Here is a 12502-nt window from a genome sequence, read left to right as displayed (position 1 = left end):
TGTTGTACCGAAACAAGATTGGCGTACTTTTTCCCCAAAAATAGTGCTCTCTTTTGATCACCTCTGAGGTTTTTATTTTTTGCACTATAAACAAAAAAGTGACAATAAAAAAATTAAAAATAAAATAGTATTACTTTTTGCTATAATACACACACATTATATATATATATATATATATATATATATATATATATATATATATATATATATATATATATATATATATATATATATATTTTGATTGTCTCTCAGTTTAGGCCGATATGTATTCTACTTTATTTTTATTTATTTTACTAAAAATAACACCCAATAAGTGTATATTGATTGGTTTGCACAAAAGTTATGGCATCTACAAAATAGGGGATAGATTTATTGCACTTTTATTATAATTTTATTTATTTATTTATTTTAATTAGCAATGGTGGTGATCTGCAATTATTAAATCAAAACTGCGACATTGCAGAGAACAGATCAGACACTTTTGACACTATTTTGGGACCACTGACATTTATACAGCGATCATAGGTAAAAATAGCCACCGATTACTGTGTAAATGTCACTGGTAGGGAAGAAGTGATCAAGGGGTTAACTGGGTTCCCGCAATGTGTTTTAACTGTAGGGCAGGGGGGGTGGGCTACCTAGGACATGACAGATCACTGCTCCAGATGACAGGGAGGAGTAGATCCCTGTCATGTCACTTGGGAGAACAGGGAAATGCCTAGTTTACAGCTCTGCCTGTCCTTGTCGCGATCACGGGCCACCGGCGGACAGAGTCCGCGGGCACGCTCCTGCGGCATGCACCCGCTTGCCCTGGATTACAAAGGGACGCATGGGTAAGCCTTTTTACACACCTGTGCCATTCGGCGTGCGGTGGTCGGGAAGTGGTTAATTAACACTCTCGACTTTAAAACAAGTTTAATGAAAATTATTAAATTGATACAAAAAGCTACCATTAGTGAAAAAAAAAAAAAAGACAACATTGTCAAATAACTCAGATATCTGCTGGCAGCACACCTCATACAGCACCACACACAGTCCACATTGCAATAAGTCTATGCGGATACATGGCCTCTTCCACAGACAGTGGGATAAAAAGGATGAGATTATTCCAATGGTAAAATCACTCAATCCACACAGAGACCAACTCTGGAATTTCTCCAATCGAAGGGTATAACAATACACATAGAATGCAGCTGAAGCGGAGTGTTCCATCGAACTGCAATGAGGGTATTGCAGGCTGGATGGGGAGATAAGGGCGGGATGGAAATGGGAGTAGCTGGCTATACCTTGAATGAGATCTATGGATGAACAGCAGAACCAGTCAGCCACAAAAGTTGGTGTAAGTCAACCCCCCAACAGGAGATTTACAGCCACATGTCGCTGGGTGAATAAAGAATGGCGATGCAACACATAAATCCCATATAGCAGTCACTGGACAGCATGTAGCCACTATTCATCACTGTTCTCACCACCTCGTCTCACAGGTTTGTTTGTTTTTTGTATCAATTAATTTAATAATTTTCATTAAGTTGTTTTTTAAGTCCAGAGTGTTCCTTAATTACGGTAGGTTTCTTGGTGATCTTATTTTACAATGGCCCGGATGGGAAGCAGTTAAACTGTTAGACTAGTAGATTTAGATGGACTTTACCAACAAACTGAAGCTAACACTATCCTCTGCCCAGACTAAAAATGCTGCTGTCCAAAGAGGTCTGCTTTGCTACATTCATCCAGAGTGCAGACACCCGAAGACAGAAGTGTGTCACTGGCTAGATCACCAAGTAAAATAAAAGGAGAAAAGGACAAAGCCTAAAAACAAAACAAAAAAAAAAAACACAGTAAAACCTTGGATTGCGAGTAACTGTCTGCGAGTGTTTTACAGGACGAGTATAAAAGAGAAGAGAGGCTCCTCTAAGTGTAGCAATATGGCTACATACAAAAGAAGGTACAACATCACTGCCACGACTTGGGATCAGACTTGTGAAATCTAATTTTAGTCAATAGGAGCTGTCTTAATTAGCACTACGAAAGTTTCCTGTACTCCTTCAAGGCAACTTCTATCCGACATGTGCCCTTAGACTTTAACTGCCTCCCGCCTGCCATATGGACAAGCGGAGGGGTCCCCTCCTTTCAAGGACCCTGTGGATAGAAAGGTGGAAGCGGCAGCTCAGTCTATGTTTACAATGGCAGGTTTGGCCCTTCGTCTGGTGTTAACCACGGCTGTCGCAGATGCTTACTGAGTGGGCTAAGCTATTACACCCCAAGTTTGCCTGTGCTGTGTGTAACTGTCAGATCAGTTAGTACAAGTGCTCAAATATGTTTGTGATGCAGCCTTGGACACGTTCCTTTCTAAAATCTGTGTCGGCCGTGGTTCCTCACCAGTTGCCTTGGCTTAAGTGCTGGTCGGCGGACCAAATGTCTAAGAAGGCTCTGGCGGAGGATTTGCCGTTCCAGGGTGGGCGGCTATTTGGAGCCACTCTGGATGACGTTATAAAGGATATTACTGGGGGGGAGGGGGAAAGAGTATCTTTCTCCCGCAATTCAAAAAGGGCAAGAAGCACCGTCGCAGGCAGGGCCCCTCTTTTTCCACTCACAAGTGTGTTTTTTTTCATCCTCCCGGTTCTGCGGGCAAGGGTTCCCAGCCCACCAAGGCTTTCAGGTCCTTGGCAAAGCAAGCCCAAAAAGCCCTCAGACAAGCACCCTTCCTTGATTTTGAACTCTGTGTGGGCGAGGGTTTTTCTTCTGCCGATAAAACTTCAGACCCTTCACTCTGTGGTGCGGTTGCTGCTGTCCCGCATACGGTTGTCTCTACATTTTTGCATGCAGGTTCTGGGCCTCATAGTACCCAACCTTTGAGGCGGTCCCGTATACCCAGTTTCACACTCAGGTCTTGCAGAGGGGGATCTTATCCAAATGGGACAAATCCTTGGCATCCCTGGATTGTCAGATCTGCATGGGCTGTCTGACCAGGGTCTCACTGCTTTGGTGGCTATGGCCTTATGGCCCGGGAAGTCATTTCTCCCTCTCAATTGTACAGTGATCATGACGGATGCCAGCCTGAATGGCTGAGGGGGGGGGGGGTTTCAGTGCCTTCGATCAACCCAGGGCCACTGGACGTCGGAAGAGTCTCATCTGTCAATCAGCGTTCTAGAGTTGCATGCGATCAGGTTATGCCTCTCCATTTGGACGCAGCTGCTGCATGGTCGTCCGGTCAGGATCCAGTCGGACAATGCCATGGCGGTGGTTTATGTCAACCACCAAGGAGGACAAGGAGCTTAGCAGCAGCCCTGGAGGTCTCTCACATATTGCAGTGGGCAGAACTTCATGTGCCGGCTCTCTCTGCCGTCTACATTCTGGGCGTAGAAAACCTACCTCAACCGTCAGTTGCTGGATCAGGGGGAGTGGTCACTGCATCCGGAGGGTCATGCTGGATGTGGATCTTCTGGCCTCCCGCCTCAATCGGAAGGTGCAGAGATTCGTGGCCAGAACAAGTAATCCCTTGGCGGATGCATTGGACATGCTGGTGGCGCGATTATCCGCTCATTCAAGCTCCTCCCTCGCCTGCTGCGTAGGGTAGAGACCAAGGGGATACCGGTTATTCTAATCACTTCAGATTGGCCTTGGCGTCCATGCTACAAGGACCGATATTCCACCCCGTTTTTCCTTCTCTGGCTATGACAGCCTGGTTATTGAAAGCCAGGTGCTGAGAGACCAGGGGTTGCCAGTTTGTGATTCCCACCATGTTGAAGGCACGCAAGCCCACTTCACGGAGGATTTATCAACGCACTTGGAAGGCTTACATCTCTTTGATCAGAATCTTGCATTGAGCACTATCAAGGGGCAAATATCGGCTCTGGCCATCTCTTTTTGGCTGCTAACTCATTGGTGCGTACCTTTTTCAAGGTTTTCGGCACGTGGCTCCCCCTGGCATGCTCGCCACTGTCTGTGGGATCTAAACCTGGTGCTCTCGGTACTTCAGAAGCCCCTGTTCGACAACATTAGGGAGATAACCTTACTCTGGCTCTCTCAGAACGTTGTCTTTCTAGTGGCTATTATGTCCACTCGGCGAGCTGGCGGCCTAGTAATGCAAGTCTCCCTACTTGGTTCTCCACAAGGATAAGGCAGGGCTGTGTCTGCATCCCTCGTTTCTCCCTAAGGTAGTAATATCTGCCTTTTATCTGAGGACATTGTCCTTCCTTCCTTGTGTCCTCAACCATCTCACCAAGGAGGTCGCCTTGCACTCTTTGGATGTGGTTCGGGCTCTCCATGTGTATCTGTCGGTTACGGCTCCTTTTCGGAAGTCGGATTCGCTATTTGTAAATCTGGATGGCCCGAGGAGGAGCCTGGCAGGCCTCTCCGGCCACGATTTCTTGTTGGATCAGACAGACTATTGTCCGGGCTTATGCCATTAGGGGGCGGGTGCCCCCTTTCCCATCACGGCACATTCTACCAGTTCCCAAGTTCACATTCTACTTGTTTGTCAAGTGTGTAAGGCGGCTACCTGGTCGTCCGTGCACTTTCACCAAGTTTTACAGGGTGGATGTTTGGACATGTTCAGATACATGTTTCAGCCGCAAAATCCTGTTTTTTAGGGGATAGATTTATAGCATTTTTATTATTTATTTTACCAGTAATGGCATCGATCTGCGATTTTATTTATTTATTTTTTAAATGCACTGATTACTGTAAAAATTTCACTGGAGGGAAGAGGTTAACACTAGGGGGCGATCAAGGGGTTAACTGTGTTCCCCGTGTGTGTGTTTCTAACTGTAGGTGGAGGGGACTGACCTAGAGGAAATAACAGATATTAGGAACTCACGATCTGTCACGCCTCATAGAACAGGGATTTGTGTGTTTATACCTCTCGAGGCCGGTGGTCATCAAGCGTGCGCGTGCCTGCTATCCCCATCCCGTAAGCCGTTTTATGGCATTTTTATTCTTTTTTTTTTTTATAGTAATGGCAGCGATTCTTATTGTGACTGCGACATTCTGGCGGACACGTCGGACAATTTTGACACATTTTTGGGACCATTAAAAATGCACTGATTACTGTAAAAATGTCACTGGGAGTGAAGGGGTTACCCATAGGGGGCAGTGTAGGGGTTAAGTGTTTTTTTTTTCTTTAACTGTAGGGGGGGCGTGGCTTGGCGTCTGACATCACTGATAGTCTTTCACTATAACAGGGAACACACGATCAGTGACAGCCTCAGTAGGAAGCACGAGGAGAGGTTTGTTTACGCTTACCTCTCCTTGATCTTCAGCTCTGTGACCCGATCGCGGGACACCGGCGATCGGGTCCATGGGTCCCGCGGCAACGGAGCTCAGGACCGGGTCGTGCCATTCTGCCGACGTACATCAGCGTGAGGCGGTCCTTAAGTGGTTAAGCTGAAATAAAAGCTCAAAACCCTGTAAAAGCAGCTTTTTAAAAAAAAAATGTAAGCTGCAGTGTGCATGAGCCCTTAGTAGGATCCTCATCCTAACTGATGCGATTTGGATCCAACATTACAGGAAGATTACCCAGGCATTCCCTGAAGTTGCCTTGAAGTCACATTGCTATAATCTTTTTATAAGGACTATAGACTGAAGGAATTCTGAATAAATGGTTGTGTAATGAATCAGTTTCCATATTCCTTACGGGGAACCAATTATGCTTGCAATCCAAGGTTTTACCGTATTACACTTTTCTTTTTGAGTTTAATACAGCTTTAAGCAGTGTGATCTTTGTAGGCAGTATTATTCTTCAAACATAGGGGAGCAAAATGTGATCACTAGTTTAGAAACATAAAAGATTATAACTCTAAATGCATCTCTCAGACCTACAGCATCTCACAAAAGTGATATAGTTGTATCTTATCATGGGACAATACTGAAGAAATGGCACTTTGCTACAATGTAAAGTAGTGAGTGCACAGCTTGTATAACAGTGTAAATTTGCTGTCCCTTCAAAAATAACTCCACAAAGCCATTAATGTCTAAACCGCTGCAAACAAAAGTGAGTACACCCCTAAGTGAAAACGTCCAAATTGAGCCCAAAGTGTCAATATTTTGTGTGTAGGCCACCACTTTCCTGCACTGCCTTAACCATCTTCGGCATGGAGTTCACAGGTTGTCCACTGAAGTCCTCTTCCACTCCTCCATGACGACATCACAGAGCTGGTGGCTGCTAGAGACCTTGCGAGCCTCCACCTTCCATTAGAGGATGCCCCACAGATGCTCAATAGGGTTTAGGTCTGGAGACATGCTTGGCCAGTCCATCACCTTTACCCTCAGCTTCTTTAACAAGGCAGTGGTCATCTTGGAGGTGTGTTTGGGGTTCTTATGTTGGAATACTGCCCTACGGCCCAGTCTCTGAAGGGAGGGGATCATGCTCTGCTTCAGTATGTCACAGTACTTGTTGGCATTCAAGGTTCCCTCACTGAACTGTAGCTACCCAGTGCCAGCAGCACTCGTGCAGCCCCAGACCATGACACTCCCACCACCATGCTCGACTGTAGGCAAGACACACTTGTCTTTGTACTTCTCACCTGGTTGCCGCCACACACGTTTGACACCATCTGAACCAAATAAGTTTATCTTGGTCTCATCAGGCCACAGAACATGGTTCCAGTAATCCACGTCCTTAGTCTGCTTGTCTTCAGCAAACTGTTTGCAGGCTGTCTTGTGCATCATCTTTAGAAGGGGCTTCCTTCTGGAATGACAGCCATGCAGACCAATTTGATGCAGTGTGCGGCGTATGGTCCGAGTGCTGACAGGCTGGCCCCCCACCCCTTCAACCACTGCAGCAATGCTGGCAGCACTCATACGTCCATTTCCCAAAGACAACCTTTGGATAGGACACCGAGCACATGCACTCAACTTCTTTGGTCGACCATGGTGAGGCCTGTTCCAAGTTGAACCTGTCCTGTTAAACCGCTGTATGGTCTTGGCCACCGTGCTGCAGCTCAGCTTCAGGGTCTTGGCAATCTTCTTATAGCCTTGGCCATCTTTATGTAGAGCTATATATATATATATATATATTTCTATTTTTTTTTTTCAGAACCTCAGATCTTTGGCATGAGGTGACATGTTGAACTTCCAGTCACCAGTATGAGTGAGAGCGATAATACCAAATTGAACACACCTGCTCCCCATTCACACCTGAGATCTTGCAATACTAACGAGTCACATGACACCAGAGAGGGAAAATGGCCAATTGGGTCCAATTTGGACATTTTCACTTAGAGGTGTACTCAGTTTTGTTGCCAGCAGTTTAGACATTAATGGCTATGTCTGGAGTTATTTTGAGGTGACATCAAATTTACACCGTTATACAAGCTGTACACTCACTACTTTACATTGTAGCAAAGTGTAATTTTTTCAGTGTTATAACATGAAAAGATAAAATATTTACAGAACATGTGAGGGATGTAATCACTTTTGTGAGATACTGTATATATCACTGTCAGGGCTGGGCTCAGCCCTTCCTTCTTATAGCTGGCCGCTCAGCCGTCAGCTAATTGCCAGCTCCTATCTCTCCACAGTTACTCAGCTGTTGATGATAGCCTGCTCGTCAGTCCTGCCTACTTAAGCCATTCAGCCCAGTGGATCTCTGCCTTCGCCTTGATCAACATCACAGTAACTATCTCCTGCGATTCTGTTCAAGACTTGCTTTGCCCTTCTAGCTCCAGATCCCACTTGCTGTTCCTCTACATTGATCCCCGACTTCTGGCTTGGCTGACTATCTGTTCCGGTTACTGAACTTTGGCTATGTTTTGACTACATTTGTTTACTATTATTACTATTAAACTTTTATTATTAAACAAGTGCGATTTAACTGTACTTCTGTCTCGGCCTGATTTCATGGCTTCTGACAATCACTCCCCAAATCCTCAGAGGATAAGACCTTAAGCATCTATAGAAAAACGACCACATAGAAAAATAATATCATCTCATGAATATTCATATATTGATTACAAATGTCCACTAAACAAGTAATTTTTTTTAAAAATAAAAAAAGCAAAGCTAATGCACCCACCATTGTTCCAGACATTTCCTTTGTTGACTAGCTCTAGGGTCCATGTACCCTGTGGGTTCTCATCCCAGCTGTGGGTGGTCATAAAAGTCCATTTTCTGTAACCTGCACTGCTCAGGTCATACGGTCTGTAAAGACAATCCAAACATTAAGGACCTTCAATTATGAGGACACCTTTTAAAAAAAAAAAAATACTCACCTTAGAGATACCAGAACAGAACGCGTGCCCATCGGACTGGTGAGGAAAATTTGAAGGTCACCCCTCCGGGTATAACTAAGAGAGATTTGGGCCTGGACATGTTCTAAGGACAGGATATAGTTAGGAGATCCAGCACAGGCACTGATGTTTCTGCTTACGATTAGCCCAGAAGTCAGTTTCCTATAAGATTCAAAAAGAAAAAAACTGAACCACTATTTAAAGGAAACCTTGGCGAGAAATAAAAGTTTTGACTTGCTTTAAAATCCCTTTCTTGGAGTACATTATGGAACACCAGATGAAGCAATTCAGGTAAATTTGGTTATGCAGCTTCCTTTAGGAGATAGGACACAGGCAAAACAAGCCAACTATAACCCCTCCCTCTCACAGCATGCATTCGCTTTGTTAACATGCATTAGCAGGAGTGAATAAAAGAAGGGAAGCACAGGTGTTTAATATTGTAGCTTATTTTTATTTTTTTAAATCATACATTACAGGACACAGGATTAAATAATTCAGGTACATTGGGTTGCCCAACAGCAGTCCAACTGAGGAATGGGCAACACGGCAAACAAATGCTAACAGTCCCACCAAAATCAATAGGTTAACTAAAAAGGTTCTACAGAGCAGCCTCTGCTCTGGGAACCTTGAGGTCATAAACGTGAAAAGTTTATGCATCTACCTAGCAACAGTGAAATAAGAAGCCTGTCTACATAGAGAAACCAACTTTTGGAAATCACCTTGCAGAAGTGAGGGTGATATGAAAGGAACTGGGCACTCTTACCCCCTTCTTGACCAGGCCAATTTTCAACTTTCAGTGCTGTCGCACGTATAATGGCAATTGTGTGGTCTTGCAACACTGTACCCAAACAACATTTTAATTGTTTTCACACAGATAGAGCTTTCTTTTGGTGGTACCCATAGGGAGTCTGCCAGGAGCCTGATGAGGTCTGGGGACCCCACCTGGGCAAGTTTACCGAGACGAAAAATCACGAGAATGCTCTCCAACCTTGATGCTGCAGTAGATGAGGAAGGAGCTTCAGAGGGAGAAAGGCATAGATAAGGTTGAATTTACCTATTACAAATTACCGTATTTATCGGCGCATAACACATACCCCAAGTTTAGGAGGGAATTTTAAGGAAAAAAAAAAAAAACACTTACATTTAAATGCCCATCAATGCAGCCTTGTCAGTGTCATTTGCAGCCTTGCATTGCAGCCTTGTCAGTCATTTGCAACCTTGCATTGCAGCCTTGTCAGTGTCGTTGCAGGCTTGCCGTTTAAAAATGGCGCCGCCGAGATACAGAGCGGATGTCCTGTGTATCTAGACGGCGCTCGGTAGCCCTCGGCCATTCTCGGCAGCCTTTGGCCGCTCTCTGCGGCTTTCCGAAAGCCGCCGAAAAGCTCACAATCGGTGAGGATAGGTGTATAACACACACCCACGATTTTAAGGGGAATATGAGTGCATATTATACGCCGATAAATACAGTACATTTCAATAAAGTGCTGTAAAAAAAAAAGGTAAAAGTGCAATGCACTGAGTCTTCCACCACACTTAATCTGTGTGAAAACGCTCCTTAAACATTTGTCACAGTGCTCGAATTGATTTTCTTCAACACAATTTTAAAGTGTTGCAATTCAAATTGTAAACCCACTGCCACCCATATCAAGCACATACCAGACAGGCTTCAGCCCTCCAGTGGGCATAGCCCCGCAGAGTTTTTCAGGGATAGGCTTTCACCAGTGGGTGAAGCATGGCTTTTGGCCTGTAAAACAGCAAGTTGCATCACAGTTACGCCTTGAAGTGTTTGTAAATGGAAAAAAACAAAACAAAAACACAACATAATAAATACCTTTTTCCCTTTTTTTATAAGTGATCACAGATCCTCTGTTCTCAGCTGCATAAGAGCTGGGGGAGGAGAAGCAGCAGCACACTGAGCTTTCCAGTGAATGGCTGTGCAGTGGGAGCATGTCAGTACAGATCTGATCATTGGAGAGCAGGCGGCGTTCCCAGCATAACTAGAGAACTGACCACGCTGCACTCTCCTGCTTAGTGTGGTGAGTTTTTATTAAGAAAGCAGAGGGACTGGCAGGAACACCAGGGATTTCACATAAAGGAAGCAATACAAAGAGAACAGGATGCTTTCCCATACAAGTACATGGTACAGCAGGCACATATCAGGAATATGAAGTGTTGGGGTAACAAACGCTTTAAGCAGAGTCCAGTGCTCAGGAGCACATTACAGGCTGGTCTTGCCATCTCCCTACAGAGGGTTCCAAGTATAGCCTCCAATGCTATGCTGAGAGTCCTTCAATCTGAAAATTGCTATGGCTCTGCAGAAGCTGAATACCGTATATACTCGAGTATAAGCCGAGATTTTCAGCCTCTTTTTTGAGGCTGAAAGTGCCCCCCTCGGCTTATACTCGAGTCATCGCTGTCTGCCCGCTCGATCAGCGTGTCGAGCAGACAGACAGCGGCCATTCTAGAATTCAAAAGCCGCGCCTCCGGCTCCGCCTTCGCCTGTGATAGGCGGAACACTGAATTTCCCAGCAGCCTGTGTTCCGCCTATCACGGGCATCGTCTCATCCTCGTACTACGGACGAGGATGAGACGATGCCCGTGATAGGCGGAACACAGGCTGCTGGGAAATTCAGTGTTCCGCCTATCACGGACATCCGATAGGCGGAACAGCAGTCAGTGGGAAATTGAGTGTTCCGCCTATCACCGACGGAGGCGCGGCTTTTGAATCCTAGAATGGCCGCCGACGAAGAGCTGAAGGACGGAGGCTCGGCTCGGGACGGGACGGGCCGGGCCGGGACGGGACGCAGGCTGGACGGGACGCAGGCTGGACGGGACGCAGGCTGGACGGGACGCAGGCTGGACGGACACAGGCAGGCTGGACACAGGCAGGCTGGACACAGGCAGGCTGCACGGACACACACACACACACACACACACACACACACACACACACACACACACACACACATGCATGGACACACACACACACACACACGGATGCATGGACACACACACAGGGATGGATGGACCCACAGGGATGGACGGACACACAGGGATGGACAGGCATGTCTCACCCTCGGCTTATACACGAGTCAATAATTTTTTCCAGTTTTTTGGGGGTAAATTGGGGGCCTCGGCTTATATTCGGGTCGGCCTATACTCGAGTATATACGGTAATCTTGCTTGTATAGAAAATCTTGATAAAAAGGTAGAGCATAAGTATGTTGTAGCTTGCTTCACTCAGAGGAGGGGGAACTGGGAGAGAGAGAAGCTATAGCGGGCTGCCTCTACAGCATTTTTTTGCCAGTATCCAATCACCTCCTGAAGGCAGCAGCATAAGTGTGTACCTGAACTACATCATCTGGTCTTTGAGCCCGGGTTCACACTATAACCCGCTGCGGAACACACAGGAGCGCTGTGCGTCCCTGTTCCCCGATTCAGGGATGAATCAGGGCTGATTCTATGACTGAATTCGGCCCTGAAACTGAGCCAAAGACACACGCGTCTTTTCTGCAGTGCGCTCTGCAGCCGCCCCGGAGATATGTGAACTGACTCCATAGGGAGCCAGTCACATTCTCCTACTATGCAAATTAGATGCGGTGAAATCGCACATCTAATTCGCATAGGTGTGAATGGGGGCTTTAAGCACAATTAGGAAATTGGAAATTCATTGCTGATCTTGTTCTGAAAAAGCTAGCCTTGTGGTTTTAAAGTGGTTCTAAAAGCAGATGGTTTTTACCTTCATGCATTCTACTTCATTCTATGCATGAAGGTAAAAAACCCTCTGGGTGCAGCTCCCCGTCCTCCTCCTCCTCCTCCCCCCCTCTATACTTATTCAATCTCCATCTCGATACAGCAATGTGCATGAGAGCAGCGGCTCCCCTAGGACTCTCTCTCTCATTAGCGCCTGTTGCTGTCAATCAAAGCCAGTGAGCCTACGTGGAGAGTGAGGGGCCGGGCAGAGCCACGCTCTGTGTGAAAGGACAATGTCTATTCACAGAAGCGAGCCTGCTCATAGCAAGAGGCTTGTTATTGGGGTGAACTCGGCAGGAGGAGGAGCCAAGGCCGTTGGCAGGAGACACAAAATGAAGAGGAGCGGGGCTGCTTTGTGCAAAACCATAGGTTAAGTAATAAGTATAACATGTTTATTTTAACGTTTAACATCACTTTAAAATGCATATTCACATAGTCAGACGCAGAGCAAGCACAGAGCAAGGAAAGTCAGTGCAAGGTCAGTACTCTTTAACCACTTTCAGACCGGACCATTCTGCTGGTCA

The 12502-nt window shown here is 45.9% G+C and overlaps 1 protein-coding gene across 1 annotated transcript in view; it reads right to left on the bottom strand.

The window, feature by feature from the left end:
- PCSK4 (proprotein convertase subtilisin/kexin type 4) overlaps positions 1–12502 on the bottom strand; it is a 206463-nt gene that overhangs the window by 16950 nt on the left and 177011 nt on the right. The window contains exons 12-13 of the mRNA XM_077476003.1: positions 8208–8387; positions 8012–8136 (exon numbers count right to left, since the gene is read on the bottom strand). Coding sequence (XP_077332129.1) covers positions 8012–8136; positions 8208–8387 — 305 coding nt within the window. The remainder of the gene's footprint in view (positions 1–8011; positions 8137–8207; positions 8388–12502) is intronic.

This window comes from Lithobates pipiens, unplaced genomic scaffold, assembly GCF_037356315.1.
Source record: "Lithobates pipiens isolate NorthernLeopardFrog02 unplaced genomic scaffold, aLitPip1_a1.2 Scaffold_13, whole genome shotgun sequence".
NCBI lineage: Eukaryota > Metazoa > Chordata > Amphibia > Anura > Ranidae > Lithobates > Lithobates pipiens.
The sequence above is the reverse complement of the archived record's forward strand: the minus strand, read 5'-3'. Positions and strand labels throughout refer to the sequence as shown.